Here is a 14,504-nt window from a genome sequence, read left to right as displayed (position 1 = left end):
TAAAAATTAGTACTAACACTGTATAAGAATTTACAACCAAACATGGGAAAGAGTTGTATGGTTCGAGGTTATTGAAAAAAGATGATACTTTTCTTAGAGAGCACACATTTTATCCCAGAACAGGAAATATTTTATTGTGTATAATTTTCCCAACTGTTAGCTTAATAAATTCAGATTTAAAAATTTTAAACAGACATTAAACCAGTTTTAAAGGTACTATTTTAATTTTAATGACTATATTTTCCTTATACAACCAATTCATGCTCATTCTTGATAGTTTAAAATATATAGAAAACAAAAAACTCCTATAGTCACATTGATTAATATATTTAGAACGATAGAGTATAGACCAAAAAAATCCAATATTTTGAAACAACTCTAATATGAACTAATACCACAAATATCCTTTTGTGTATTTCTTAATCACTGATGCTTTGTAGTTACTGAGAATTACTCACTTTTAGCACAAAATTCCTTTTAAGTCCTTTTAATGTTCTAGAGTCTACAGCTATTTCTTTAAGAAACTTCATATGATTACTGTAACACATTCTTAATACCTTATATCACAATTATATCAATCAGGATTCCGAGTTGGCTCCCTAAATAATACAGTAACATTCCCTCTCTCTCTCTCTCTCCGTCTTTGTCTTTCCCCCTCCCTCTCCCTTTCTCCCCCTCCCTCTTTTCCTCCCCTTCTCTTCCTCCCTCCTTCCATCACTCCCTCCCTCCCTCTCTGAGCATATATCCAGGCCTTTGCTGTTGCTCTGATTTTCTGCCTCTTGCATAACAGCTTTAATTATTTTTGTGTGTGGTCATTTATTTAATGACCTATAAGTCAAGCAGAATTAACTCAAGAGGAAAGGTTTCTGTACTTAATTTTTTTTTCTGATTGTAATTCACTTAAAAAAATGAAAACATTACTGAAATGTGTAACTGGAAAGTCAGTTTCCTATAGTGCTACTACCCCCAGAGATAAATACTATTAAAAGTATAATGTATATGCTTCCAGATATTTGCACATGTGTGTGTTTGGAGACAAAAGGAGCACACATAGAAAAGTGAAGGAGTATAATACTATCTAGAAGAACAAATCACAAGAGAGAAATAATGTGACCTGTGATCTTTAGGGAAAACTTTCTAGAGGAGGTGGTACCTGTACTGAAAGGGAAGGAGTTAAATTACGGGGTGGGTGGGGGAGGGAATGGCCCACACAAGAATGAGGGAGGGGCAGGCAGCAGAAAATCATGGCAGATGTGACAAAGGATGACATGAGTAAAGCAAAGAATATACATTTTAGTGAAAATAATATCTGCCTACCTAGAACGGGCCATGTTAGGCCAGCATTTGGAAGCCAGCATCTGAGCCTGAGTTTGATGCAGTGATTTGCTGAGAGCCATTTGTTTCCGTTTATGATGAGAGGAATGAACGCCGTGTGGCGATGGAGGACGGTCTGCTATGGTGAGGTCTTGCTGAGTGCCGAGGCCATGGCTCTGTTTTTACTTATTGTACCCAGATGGTTTGGGAGAGTTACATTTTTGGAAGGAACCAGCTAGGAACCAGTTGCAGTACTCCAGGCCCAAAATTATGAGCTTTGCAGTTGACATAAGGGCAGGGAAAAGAATCTACCAAATGTTTCGAGGGAGACTCACTTGACCCTTGGATAGGGCAATCTACTAAATTACAAACTGACCCAGCGAACAGAACAAGTACTCCCCTGGGTACTGAGTTGCCTCTGCAACAATCTAGGTAAAGCCTTTAACCTTTCTGGACCTCAGCTGCCTTATATACACTGAGTTGGGAATGTGGTTTCTAAGTGTGTTCAGCCTTCTGTGGTGTTTACGGATCTGTTAGTATCCCTTTTGCAAATGGACCACAGCAACATACACGAACCTGCATAAACATCCCATAATTCACACGCTGTCGTGTTGCTGGATGCTGCTACCCACCACTCCATTTGAAGTTTTCAAGTTCAGCAACCATTTCTGTCTAACATGAAGTAGTTGGTAGATTACCAATGGCATTTTACCTTTTCCTGCAGAAGAGACTTTGCATTTCAATTGTAAGACTTCTAGGGGGAATCAAAATAAGATTTTTGTAAAAATCTGAGGTGGAAGTGAGAGCTCATAAACTTCCATCTTGGTTTAGAAGTTCTGTTCAGTGATTCTGTATTGCGGAAGAAAGATACATGTCGTATGTCTTGAGAAGACGCCAAGAGATACTCTAGCACATAGCTTCTGTAACTATTACATATACTTCAGTGAAAGCATGTGGAGAATTTAAATGAAACTGCATGCTGCATAAGTAATCCAGCCTCATACCTAAACTGGTACAGGCAGGGGCAATTGTTGATTGTCATAACTGAAAATATTTTTCAAAGACACAACCAATTTCCTATTCATTGAGATCAAAACTTTTCACTGAAAATTTAAATTAACAAATATATATTGAGAGTGTGTTGTGTTCAAGGTAAACAAACAAACATATTATACTAGGTACTGCGTCTGTAGAGATATTTCCTTCCTAGTTTTCATTTAGATAAGACCCAAAAATGAGTTCATCTGACATGGAATTCTGCCTTCTAAGTTTGTTTTACAATAACCAGAAAAAGCTGTAACTTCTTGGTAGTGAGATGAGTGACAATTAAGCATAACTATTCCCTTTTACATTTGTAAAAGCCATTCCAGTTAAATTTTAAAATATTGTTGAGTGTTTGAAAAATCTTAGGAATACTTCTTTCAAAAGTAATTTTTGCATTCATGCCCCTATGTGGTTTTACTTTGCTGCATTGTAAATACTAGTAACGTTCAATTTCAGAAAAGCCTGAGTATGTAGCATATTTTTACGAGTCTTCAAGAGCACTGTTGATACCTAAAGAAACCAAGGAGTGGGTAGACTTGACAGATTAAGCAGAAGACGAACTGGACCTGCAGACATAGAAGCATGACTAATCTTAGGATGACCTTGCATTCATGTGGCCGTCTGATCAGAAGAGCATTGTGTAATCTGAGAATGTTCAGTACAAACAAAAATTATGATAAAGCTACTATGATTATTCAGTGATATAGTTAATAATCAAAGCTAGAAGTAAAACCTGGGTCCTCAATGACCTAGTCTGAGATCTAGTCTGAGGTCTAGGTCATTGAGGACCCAGGTTTTACTTCTAGCTTTGAGTATTAACTATATGCCTCATTTATTTTTCTTAATGTAAATTTCAGGGTCCTCAGCTGGAAATTGGAGCTGTTAAAACTGTTTATCTTGAATGTTACGGTGTTGCCCTTTGTAAAGAGTAGGCATTGTTATTCTGATGGTTCTGTTTTGCTAGGTTTAGGAATTTTTTTCCCTAGCGTCTTTTTCCAGAGATTTCTTACAATACTATGAATAGAAAAGGACAACCAGTGAGCTCTTTAGTATAGATTGGAATGAATAATCTGAATAGAGGCAGAAGGGAAAGTGGAATTAGGACAACACAGAAAATAAAAACCAAACGTATTACATAGTTGTCCAATGTCTTGATTTTTTTAATGGGTCTTTGGCTTAAAAAAAACTGCCTACCCTCTCTGGAATTCGTACAGTTTGATTACAGATATTACAGTTTCTGATTTTAGATCAGCCAACAAGGATTTATATGCATTTCTTTGGCCTCATCCATCGATCCATCTGCCCCAGTCATTCAGCTGGCCAGCAAACATTTACTGAGACCCAGGGAACTCCAAGCTAAACATTGGCCAGCACTGAGATTATGGAAGGAGAACAGTTACTGTTTTTCAAGAATACAGTCCGTGCAGGTTAGATGTTTACTGCTTTTCCCAGGATTTAAGGTGATAGTGCAAGGACAAGAGATAATACAATCAGATGCTAAATGATTTGGATCCTTTGATGAGGCCAGATTTGTCTCTTCCTTTTGGTTATTTCAAACAATTCATGGGAAAGAGAAAGGAGTAAACAAGTGAACATGGTGAGCATTTTGTCATCGTCACGCTCGTCACCCTCGCGTCCCAGTTAGTGTCTGTGGTTTCCTGTCGAGCTTCCTGGACCCACTCTGAACAGTAGTCATGCTTTTTCATGACATGGCGCACATAGAAAATGACAATATTGTTAGGCCACACCAAGGTAGATGGACGAGAACCCTTTTGGGGTTCTTCGCCATGTCACTCCCCACCCCCCACCCCACCCCTCGTGTGGCATCCAGAAGGTTGAGAAGAAATGGTATCGCTCCGCACCTGCGACATGTTCATAGCACACCGCCCACTGTCAGGTACATTACAGTTTGTACGGTCTGCTCTAGGTTATCCCCAGGTGATGCCTTCGTTGCTGACCCAGGGCCCCACTAATTTTATTTTCTCATGAACAGTTTGGGCATGTTAATTATAGTGGCTACATGATATGTTTTAGGAAGACAGTGTGTAGAATTTAGAGGATTCCCAAGAAAATTACTGAAGTACAGAATGACTATGTGTGAGAGACAGCTTTTTGTAATGAAAGTAGGCCGGCTCAGGAATCGGGAGTCCTAGGCTTCAGTTCTAACGTGGTCACTTTGCGGCAAATCACTTCTCAACTTCAGTTTACTAAACTTTAAATGAGAGGTGATTGAAGAGGATGAACTTGGAGCCACCCTGGAGTTCTAACATGCCATCCATTGTACTGCCTATAAACCTTTGCTGTTGAGTCAGCTGCTTTGCTCTGAGTGTCTGCTGTGTGTTAGGCCCTTACTGATGGGTTCCCGGGCATGCCCTAGGGCCAGCTGCTTCGGGCTCCTGAGAGCTGAGGTTTCTGCTTAGATGCTAGAGGAACTGAAATCAGACTAAGATGCTTCATGAAGGAAAGAGAGTAGACACTGAACAGGGTGTCCAAAAAGAATGAAGCTAGCTGTAATACTTTATACTTTAATGTCTTTTAAATGTTATCAGATGATAGGCTTTGCAGTTCAGGATCTTCCAACTAGCCACACCTCCATTAAAAACCAGCGACATTAATCTCTCAGGATAAGTTCTCCTAACTTTCATTTCTAAAAATACTTATTGAAAATACATCAACTGTCTAAGCATATATATAAAAGTCAAATCTTGACTGTCCTATTTGACGGAAGAAAAGTTAGTTTTAAGAATCCTGTTAGGAATTTTCTGTCTTTTTCCATAGTTACCTGAGTTCTTTCTGTCTATTGTGTGGGGTGGATGAGGCTGCCTACCTGGACCTGTAGTAATGCTAGATAATCAAGGACTGACTGCATTAAGGTAATAGTCATTGCCCTGATTATAGGCTAAAATGGTAGCATTTGCTGCCTCCATAAATGTTTTATTGTTTATTTGCCACGTGTCAGATATTTTCTAGGAACTACAAATTCAGACCTGAAAAGTTCCTGGAATAGCCAGACACAGACAGACAGACAGACAAACATGATACAGTGTTATCGGCCTTAGAAGCATTTTTAATAAACAGATCAGTAACTCATTTGTTATGTTCAAAACATATCAATTCTCCCTTCCTTCCTATTTTCCATTAGCAAAAAAAAAGGCACATGTCAGATACATTTTAGGACAAAACTAACTCATGCATTCACATACCAAAAAATACTTCTAAATATGTAAAAATTCTCCCAGTAATATACACACACATATACACACACACACACACACACACACACACATATATATATATACCCTTAAGAAAATATGATGTTTCGAATACACACACAAGAGGATACATATACACATACATATATATATGTATGTATATAATACACATGTGTGTGTTATATTTACTTGTACATGTTCAAAAAGGATACTTGAACCTAGAGGGTAAATAAACAGGAGGAGTCTGGGTTTGTGTCAGCGCATATGTGTTTTTGTCTGCGTGGGGGAGATTGGGAAGGAAAGAAGGGAGGGAGGAGCAGAAGAGAAGGAAGGGAAAAAAATACTCAGTGATCTTAGAAGGAGCCACAGTAGTTAGTAAATTTTGCCCTACCTCCCACCACCCCATCTATATCTTCTTTTCTGTTTGAGCTGCAACTAGTGTACCATTATTCGTTCCACCAACTGATACATCATTGGAATTAAATTGACCACTCACCCAAATCAAACAAAATGAAAAAGGAATAATTTTAGTTGGAAAAAAAATATAAAACTATCCACAGACATTGTAAGTAGTACTTATGTACTCCAACAACTGTGATAAAGAAAACTTGCTAAAAGTCCTTCCAAAGCAGAAAAAAATTAAAATCTCAGGGAATTTTTTTCCTTTACTGGCCAGAAATTCATTCCAAGTACCAGCCTGTCTCATTTCAAAATGCTTCCCTTGCCAAGGAAGCGGAAGCGGTCATATTCTTTCCCACCAAACTGTGGGTGAATTATCATTATCCTACCTCGTGTGGGACAATGAAGCAGCAAACATCTGCTATACTGAATCAAAACCCACGAATGAAGCTCTATACCAAACTGTGAATCATACCTGGACTCAGATGAAAGGATTCGTGTTGTGTTTACCTTTTTCTTTATTTTCTTTGCAATTGAAAATATGGATTTGTTAGCTCTGGCTCCATGTTCCAACTGAAGGGAAATATATGGATTCCATTCTTTGACTTCTATTTTAATATTTAAAAATCCCAGCTTTAAGGCAGATGAACCGTAATCATTAACAACAGTTTTTCTGTTTGATATAGTATCTCATAGTTTTCTTTGAAAGGATGGTATAGTTAAGAAAATTTAGAAGGGCACAATCTAAGAAACAAGATCCCTTTAGTTTTTTCTTCTACTGTAATGACAATAACAGAGGAGTGGAAAATGGTATTTTAAACTTTATTTCCAAAAGAAACAAGCTCAAAACTGCTGTTACTTATAATTTTATGTGTCATGGTATTTATGGTAGTACTAAACTTTTCACCTAGAGTAAGGAAAGGAAAATGGAACTTCAATTCTAAGTTTTCGTTGTGAAAACATATATAATAATCTACTTGCTTTAAAAAAAATCTTTGTGCTTTTTTATTTTTATCTATTAGAGAGCAGAAAGACAAACTCGAATTATGGATTCAGCTCAATATGCAGAATTCTGCGAAAGTCGACAATTAAGTTTCTGTAAGTAAGCATTTAACTTTCCTTCATTATATGTTTAAGAGATTATGTGTTACAGATATAGTAAAGTATGACACAATCTCTGTTCCTTAGAAATTGGTGAATTTAATATATGCATAGTTACAACTGGTACAGAAACAGCCTCTGCATTGTAGGGGAGCCTAATAAAAGAGTTTACCCCACTCTACTGTTTTGCAATTAATAGTAGTAAGAGGTTTTAAAGGGTGTGAGTAATACACAGAGAACCATGTTAATTATTCGCATTACTGTTGGTCAAAAAATTTCATTTTTCTTAATATTCCCATTTTAATTTCTTTTCCTGTTTCTTAGTTATGTTTACACAGTATTGCTGATTGTACTTGACCCATAATGGACTCTGGTAGTATAGTCATGACATTTAAAAGCCCCTAATACGTATTAATAAATCCCAAATTTTCCATTTATTTATGCATACTCATATTACCACAGAGGAACATATCAATAATCTCTTCCATCTTCGTCTGTAGCCTCCTGCTGTGGCATGCATTCAGTGTTAGCCAAATTCATTGGTCTGTGCTCTTGTAACACTAATAACCAAGTGGTAAAATTAAGCTTACTGAAAGCACATTAAGGTCCATGTAAATAGTGGGCTCGACTGGGTAGCAAAACATCCTTACAGCAAGAGATCAGTGATGAGTAAGACTCTCAGGATAAAGGTCAAAGAGCAAGTGTGATAGAAAGTCCGGTTACAAGTCTGACAAAACAGCACATGACCCTGGTCCGAGGGATTATGGACACAATGGTGTCTTTAAACGAAAAGCTATTATGTGGCCACAAGAACAACGGCTTTGATTTGGAAAAAGAAAATGAGAGCTTCATTTATAGATCATAAAGTGCAAATAAATGACACATTTCAAATAGTGCCCCCATGTAAATGTCAGTAAAATATAGGAAAACATGTTTTGGAAGATTTTTTTTTTTTCTAACTAAATATACTTTGAGTCTGACTAACATTTGGCATCATACATCTGTGAAGCATTAAGTAAATGACACTTCAGATCATGGCAATTTCGGCAAATGAGAGGTTTTTGTATAGTAATTTTTAGGTTTAAAAATGGCATTCAAGTCTTTTATAAGTATAAATCTCCAGTTTATAAAGTAACATTTAGTGCTATTGAACTAGTTTTTTAAATCGTATTTTAAATTTAATTCACTTAAAGGAACAGACGTGCTGTTTCACACTAAAACATACAGTCATTGAAGTGTTCAAATGCACCTTTTGTTTGAAAATCAGATTTTTAATAACTCATTCTTTTGTTTGTAACTTATTAATAAACTGTAGTAAATTGAGAAGAAATATTTTCCCTTTCTTTATAAAATGATCGTAGTATAAACAGCATATTATGCTTCATTTTTTTTCTTTAAAGAAGAGGGATTTAGGCATTTGAAAAATATTTCTTTATATGGTACTCATAGGTGCTTCATTATGAAACCATAGCGGGAGACTCCGTTTTGTATGCCAGAATGCTGTGGTTTGGAATGCTTACTCCAAGTGGGTCAGCAAATTCAGAACTGATACCCACACTGGTCAGAGTGTTAGGCTCTTTTCATTCCTCTTCTTCTGATAAATTACCAGGATGTAGGAATTGCGATCCAGCCATATGTCTTCTTAAATAGTTGATCATAGCATTCAGTAATTGGGACTGCTGGTGCATTTTAAAATAACAATTCTATAGCTTTGTAGGCTGAGGGTAAGTTGTAGAATCGGGACACTGGTCAAATTCACTAGTCTTTTCTTTCATATTTATATAAATCAGAGAGTCATTTCCCTTAAAGTCTTTAAAGCTTTAATTTAGTTACAATTTGTAAACCTTTTTCCATTCCTTTCCGTTCAACCTTTTGTTTAATAATATGTGGATTTTGTAAACAAATATCTTGATTTTCTTTTAGTCAATCTGAGAATCTCTTTGTATTTTAATTGATGAATTTAATTTATATGTATTTAATTACTTATACATCTGGGTTATATATGGTGTCTGACTTTGTGTTTTAAATTTACTGTGCTTTTTTATTTGCTTTTCCACCTCCTTATCTTTGTTCCATTGGATTCATTGAGTTTTCTTCATTCCATTTTTCCTCAACGAGCTAGTATATTGTATATTTCTATTATTTTAGTTGCTGTTCTTAATTTTTAATATATATCCCTGACTTAAAAGAATTTTTTTTAATTTGACAAGTATGTAAACTTTCCTTCTTAGCCTAATTTTATTCTCCCCAAGACTTTGTAAGTGGTTAACGCTCTTTTTTGTTTCAAAAATGGCTTTATTTTGCCCTTATGTTTAAATGATAGTTTAGTTGGGTAGTAAATTGTAGGCTAACAGTTAGTTGTTAAAACATGATTCCATAGTCTTTTAGCCTCTGTTGTTGGTAAGAATTTTGCTGTCTCCCTGTACTACATATTCCTTGTGGGAGAAACGAAGAGAATGAACATATATTGCCTGCAGGCCTTCTGACATGTGGGAAAATGAACAGGCTGGCAGTCAGTACTGACCAATAAATATCTATGGAAGGAAAGCAAGAAGGAACCTTCACTGTAAAAGGTCCCAGGGAAAATCATGCCCTCTGAGTAAGACTGTTCTCAAATAATATTAACCCAAAGAACGGTGATTTTGAAGAGACTGAAGTTGCAGATGAATTTCTTCAGAGTAGAATAAGCATTACGGAGGGCTCAGATAGAAAGGTCAGGAATGAAAAGACTGGTGAGAAGGGATGGGATAGAAATATTAATAATAGAATAGTATGCAGGGATGAGAGAATGAAAAATTGGGAGAAACTTGAATTTTACTAGTGATCGTTGATGAGAAAGATACAAAAATGTATGAGAATTAACTAACCTTAAAATTCCATGTGAAATTATTATGTAAAGTTGTTTTAATTCCAGTACAGGCTGAAAACCCAGCTAGTGTCAGAAAACTGATAGCCCTAGGAAATGTTGCTCTTTATTCAGGATTCTATTTAAATTGTTGATCAGTTTCCAGGATTATCTTCTCTCCTGATATATTGAGAAGAGGGGTGAAGGAAAAAGAACTCTTTTATTCTGATGCCCCCTTACTTCTCGATGGAAACAAACTATCATGACTAGGGGTGTCTGTGTCTCTTTCTCTGGAACCAGCAGTACCCTGGAAGGCTCCATCCCTGAAGCCATCCTGCCGCAGGTGACAGGGAGGGAATTAGAATCTTCACCTGTTGCTGGAATAGCAATAACCCAAGTGAGTTTATGGGACCTCTGTGTATCTTTTTGATACATAGAAATGTTTGGAGCCTATCCTTCTATTAAAGAAATATCTTTCATTTGTTTGTTCTTTCATTCATTCATTTCTTCTGGGAATATTTATTATGAGTCTTCTAATACCAAGCACTGTTCTGGGTGCTGGGAATACAAGAGTGGAGATGTCTTTGTTCCTGCATTCCCAGCACTTAAAATCTAGTAAGAAAGCTACTAATTCTGTTGCATAAATGGACACATCTGATGGAATATTAAGAACTATCCTTTCTCTCACTTCTAAAATAAATTGTTTAGAGCATAATATCTGTTTAATATCTATTTAGAGCATCATATCCTGAAATATCTGTTTCTGTGTTTCTAACAATCTGTCAAAGAGAGAAATGAATAAGGTACATTTTATTGATTTTGCCAAATTGCTGTCTGTTAACTTTAACTTCAGAAGTATTCCACAGATGTTAAACAAGTGTTTGTGAGCTATTGCAGCTTCCTAGTTAGATGGAATGTTGCATGTCAGAGAGTATTTGGAAGATTGGTTACGTTAGGGAGATAGCTTTAAGGGGGATTATCATAATTCTGCCACAGTTGACAACTTTGCATATGAGCTTCGATAGCAGGACTTAAGGTCTTCGGTGATTTATTTAGAAAAAAACCCTTCTGTATGTGGAATCCATGAAGACTGTATCCAAAAGGATCAAAACATCATGCTTTGAGTTACCATTAAGTGTTTTATATACCTGCGGGATCAGATTAATCAAAACAATAATCAGTGGGGTTTTTTCTTAAGATGATTATGTTATAGACATGATAAAATCTTCACTATCAATCTTTTCCCTCTAGGTCACTCGTTAAATTAGTAATATCTAATGAAGGCCCTATATCAAGTTAGACTCTGCTTAGTACTGTGGCAGTTTAGAGATAGTTAATGGACGGTTCCATGTGTGCTTGGTACTGTTAGGTGTACAGAGAGACATGATACATGGTGTTTGCCCACAGAGAACTCATAATATGGCTTGAGACATTATAAGCAGACATGAAAGGATATCTGATGATATAAGTGTTCAGTAATGACCACAGTGGAGTAGTATATCTTTGGCCTGTATGGGCAGGATTCGTAGGAATGAAGAGTGACGGGAAGGCGTTCTGTGGAGGGAAAGGAACGGTGAACACAGAGGGGATTATACTCGAGGCCAGGTGACAGTTTAACAGGGAATCACATAAAGGTAGTTTGGACGCAATCTGGAGGGTTTTCAGAGTCAAGTTTAAGATTTTGGACATCTTTGTAATAAGGAAAATGTAACCGCGGGCCAGGGATCAGTTTATTCTATTGAATTCTAAATTCATGACTTTGAACCTATTCCAGTAAGAGACACATTTTGAAAGGTATTTAAAATACAGTCTCTCTGTTTCTTTGTTCATAACAAGTTCTTTCTTGCAGGATTGTTTTTCTCACCGGACTAAATTAGTTATATCAAGGAAGTAACTCTTCTGACTATTGTTATAACGTAAGCCATGGCCCGTGGTAACATAACTTCTTCTGACACTGTGGAAGAAGTGCTAAACAGTAAGTGATTTGTTATGTAGCACAGACGCAAAATCAAGGACCCAAACACATAAGGGATATCTTCAGGCTAGAATATCTAGACACTAAGAAAACTTAGAAAACTGCGTTTTGTATGTATTATCTTTCATAGACAATTTTCAAGAGACATTTTTTTTCATTCCGTGATAGTAATTGGCAGTATTAAAACACTTCAAAATGTTTTGTTTTGTTTTGTTTTGTTTTTACTGATTAGCCAAAAAAGCCTCCAAATTTCGAGACTGGTTGGACTGCAGCAGTATGGAGATAAAACCCAATGTTATCGCTATGGAAATTTTAGCATATTTAGCATATGAAACTGTGGCACAGGTAAGAATTCTCATCAGTCATATGAAGCCATAACATGGCAGCTTTCTCCTTTTCCCTGTCCGTGACCAATTCTTCCCCCTGCTGCTCGGCCAGGGATGAGAACAGCCATGAGTTTTCTTCCATGACAGTCTTAATCATTTTCTGAAATTGAGTTCAGTGATGTTTCTTTGAAAGTATCTTCAGTTCTCATGGGGCTAGGGTAAAAGTGACTGTTTCTTGCAGCCTTATCCTAACCAGAAATGAAATCCCGCATACTTTTTCTCAACATTGAATTCTAAGTACACATACCTCGTTGAGGGATTATTTTTAAGTTTTGAAAAATAACGTTTCTAGATATAGATACAATCTACTGAGTGCTTGCAAAAATCTGAGTCTAGAATCACTGCCCTCTAAGAGTTTCTCAAAGGATGATCCTTAGACCAGAAACATCAGCATCTCCTTCGTTCTCGTTTAAAATGTAAAGTCCTAGACTACATCCCAGAGCAGACCTGCTAAATTAGTCTTGGAGCTTGGAGCCCAGAAATCTGTATTTTAAAATGTTTCTTTAGTGATTACGAATTAAAGTTTGAGAGCCACTTCCCTAGAAGGTCAGAATATATCATTTCTCTCCTTCATTGGTGGGTCCCTTTACCAGTCAATGCAAGCATATGCTCGTGTCCACAATACAGATTTCTAGGCAGGCAGTATTATCAATAATATTTGGAATGTACTACTTTTAGTTTTGCCACTTCAGAAACATGGATGATGATTTCCAGCTATGTGACTTTATTTTCATTTCTCTGATCTTCTAGTTAGTGGATCTGGCTCTTCTTGTGAGGCAGGACATGGTAACCAAGGCAGGAGACCCCTTCAGCCATGCCATTTCGGCCACCTTCATTCAGTATCACAACTCTGCTGAGGTAAGGATCAAAAAACTCTGTCTGACAAGACACATCTGTGGATTTTTTTTTCTCATGTCCAGTAATTTTATTCATAGTTCTTTGGAAAAGATTATGTAGGAATGTTTGGCCTTTATTCGAATGCTCTTAATACATTCAACATTCAAACAAATATTTATTGACAATGTACTATGAGCCTGGCCCTAATGATCCACTTAACACAATGATTTCTTTCACCTTTTCTTTATCTTATTAAGCTTTCCTAGCCCGTCAGTGAAAGAGGGATAGTGGCGGAGCACTGGTCATTTCCATGGGAGATGAACAACTGGTTTTAGTAATTGAATAACATTGAGAAAATTTATTTATTCCTTTGTCCCTCAAAGATGAGAAGGTTATTATTATTTATGTAATAATAATTCCTGACCTTATTGATAATTTTACATTCTGGTTATTGACCCATCTCTAAATGTGATGTCAAGAAGCATAGCTCCACTTATCCTTTTATTTTCTACTGGTCCTGTCACGTAAAGATCACGTCTCTTCTGATCCAGTTTCTGTTGCTGAGATACCCACCTATGTGGCCTGGAAAGTCTTCTTGCCAACTCTAATGCTTCATATAATTTCAGTATAAAAACTGCTCTGTAGGCAGCATGGGCCTAAAAAATAGAAATGTAATATCTTATTGAATGCATTTGCTAGTATTTGACCTTTTTACTAATTTAAACAGTTTTACAGAACTCAATCTAATAACTGTAGAGAAGGCAGCACATGAGTTAGGTTAACATCTACACATATAAATGTGAAGTGAGCTTTAGATCAAGTTGGATGAAATGTATAACCTGAAAATGGAGCAGCCCTTTTGAGAATTTGATGAAAACTATAAACTCTTTCACCAGAGACACATTCACAAATTTTGCATACAATTTCAGGGTGTTCAGAGACCCTCTGAAACCATGCTGTGAATCCAAGGGATCGGTGAACCCGATGTACCCCAAGTTTAAGTATCTCTGCTCTAGGATACTTAGTAAATTTATAAAGCTATATGCCTATGTAGCATGTTATTACAATCCAAAAGTTTGACATCTTTTTATGCCTCTTAAAGAATCAGATTGGCTTGGAATCCAAGTAGGAATTAAAATGTTTATGCCTATTAAAAATCCATTTTTTTCTTGGATAAGGTCATACATCATTATCAGTCAGCATAGTCTAAAAGTCCCTAAAGCCTACCCAGTTGATTAAACACTATTTATTTTCTTTATGTTACAAACCCAAATTATGATGTCAAAGAACACCCTTTAGAATGTCTTTGGTACATGTTCATTTTATGAATATGTGTATACGTATGCTTTTCATTAACATCAGACAAATTTGTTGTAACATTTCTAATTGAA

The 14,504-nt window shown here is 36.4% G+C and overlaps 1 protein-coding gene across 1 annotated transcript in view; it reads left to right on the top strand.

The window, feature by feature from the left end:
* SUPT3H (SPT3 homolog, SAGA and STAGA complex component) overlaps positions 1 to 14,504 on the top strand; it is a 443,570-nt gene that overhangs the window by 338,983 nt on the left and 90,083 nt on the right. The window contains 3 exon segments of the mRNA XM_033100778.1: positions 6,992 to 7,067; positions 12,123 to 12,235; positions 13,027 to 13,134. Coding sequence (XP_032956669.1) covers positions 6,992 to 7,067; positions 12,123 to 12,235; positions 13,027 to 13,134 — 297 coding nt within the window.

The sequence above is a fragment of the Rhinolophus ferrumequinum genome, chromosome 3 (genome assembly GCF_004115265.2).
Source record: "Rhinolophus ferrumequinum isolate MPI-CBG mRhiFer1 chromosome 3, mRhiFer1_v1.p, whole genome shotgun sequence".
In the NCBI taxonomy this organism is placed as follows: domain Eukaryota; kingdom Metazoa; phylum Chordata; class Mammalia; order Chiroptera; family Rhinolophidae; genus Rhinolophus; species Rhinolophus ferrumequinum.
This window is presented reverse-complemented; position numbering and strand designations above follow the sequence as displayed.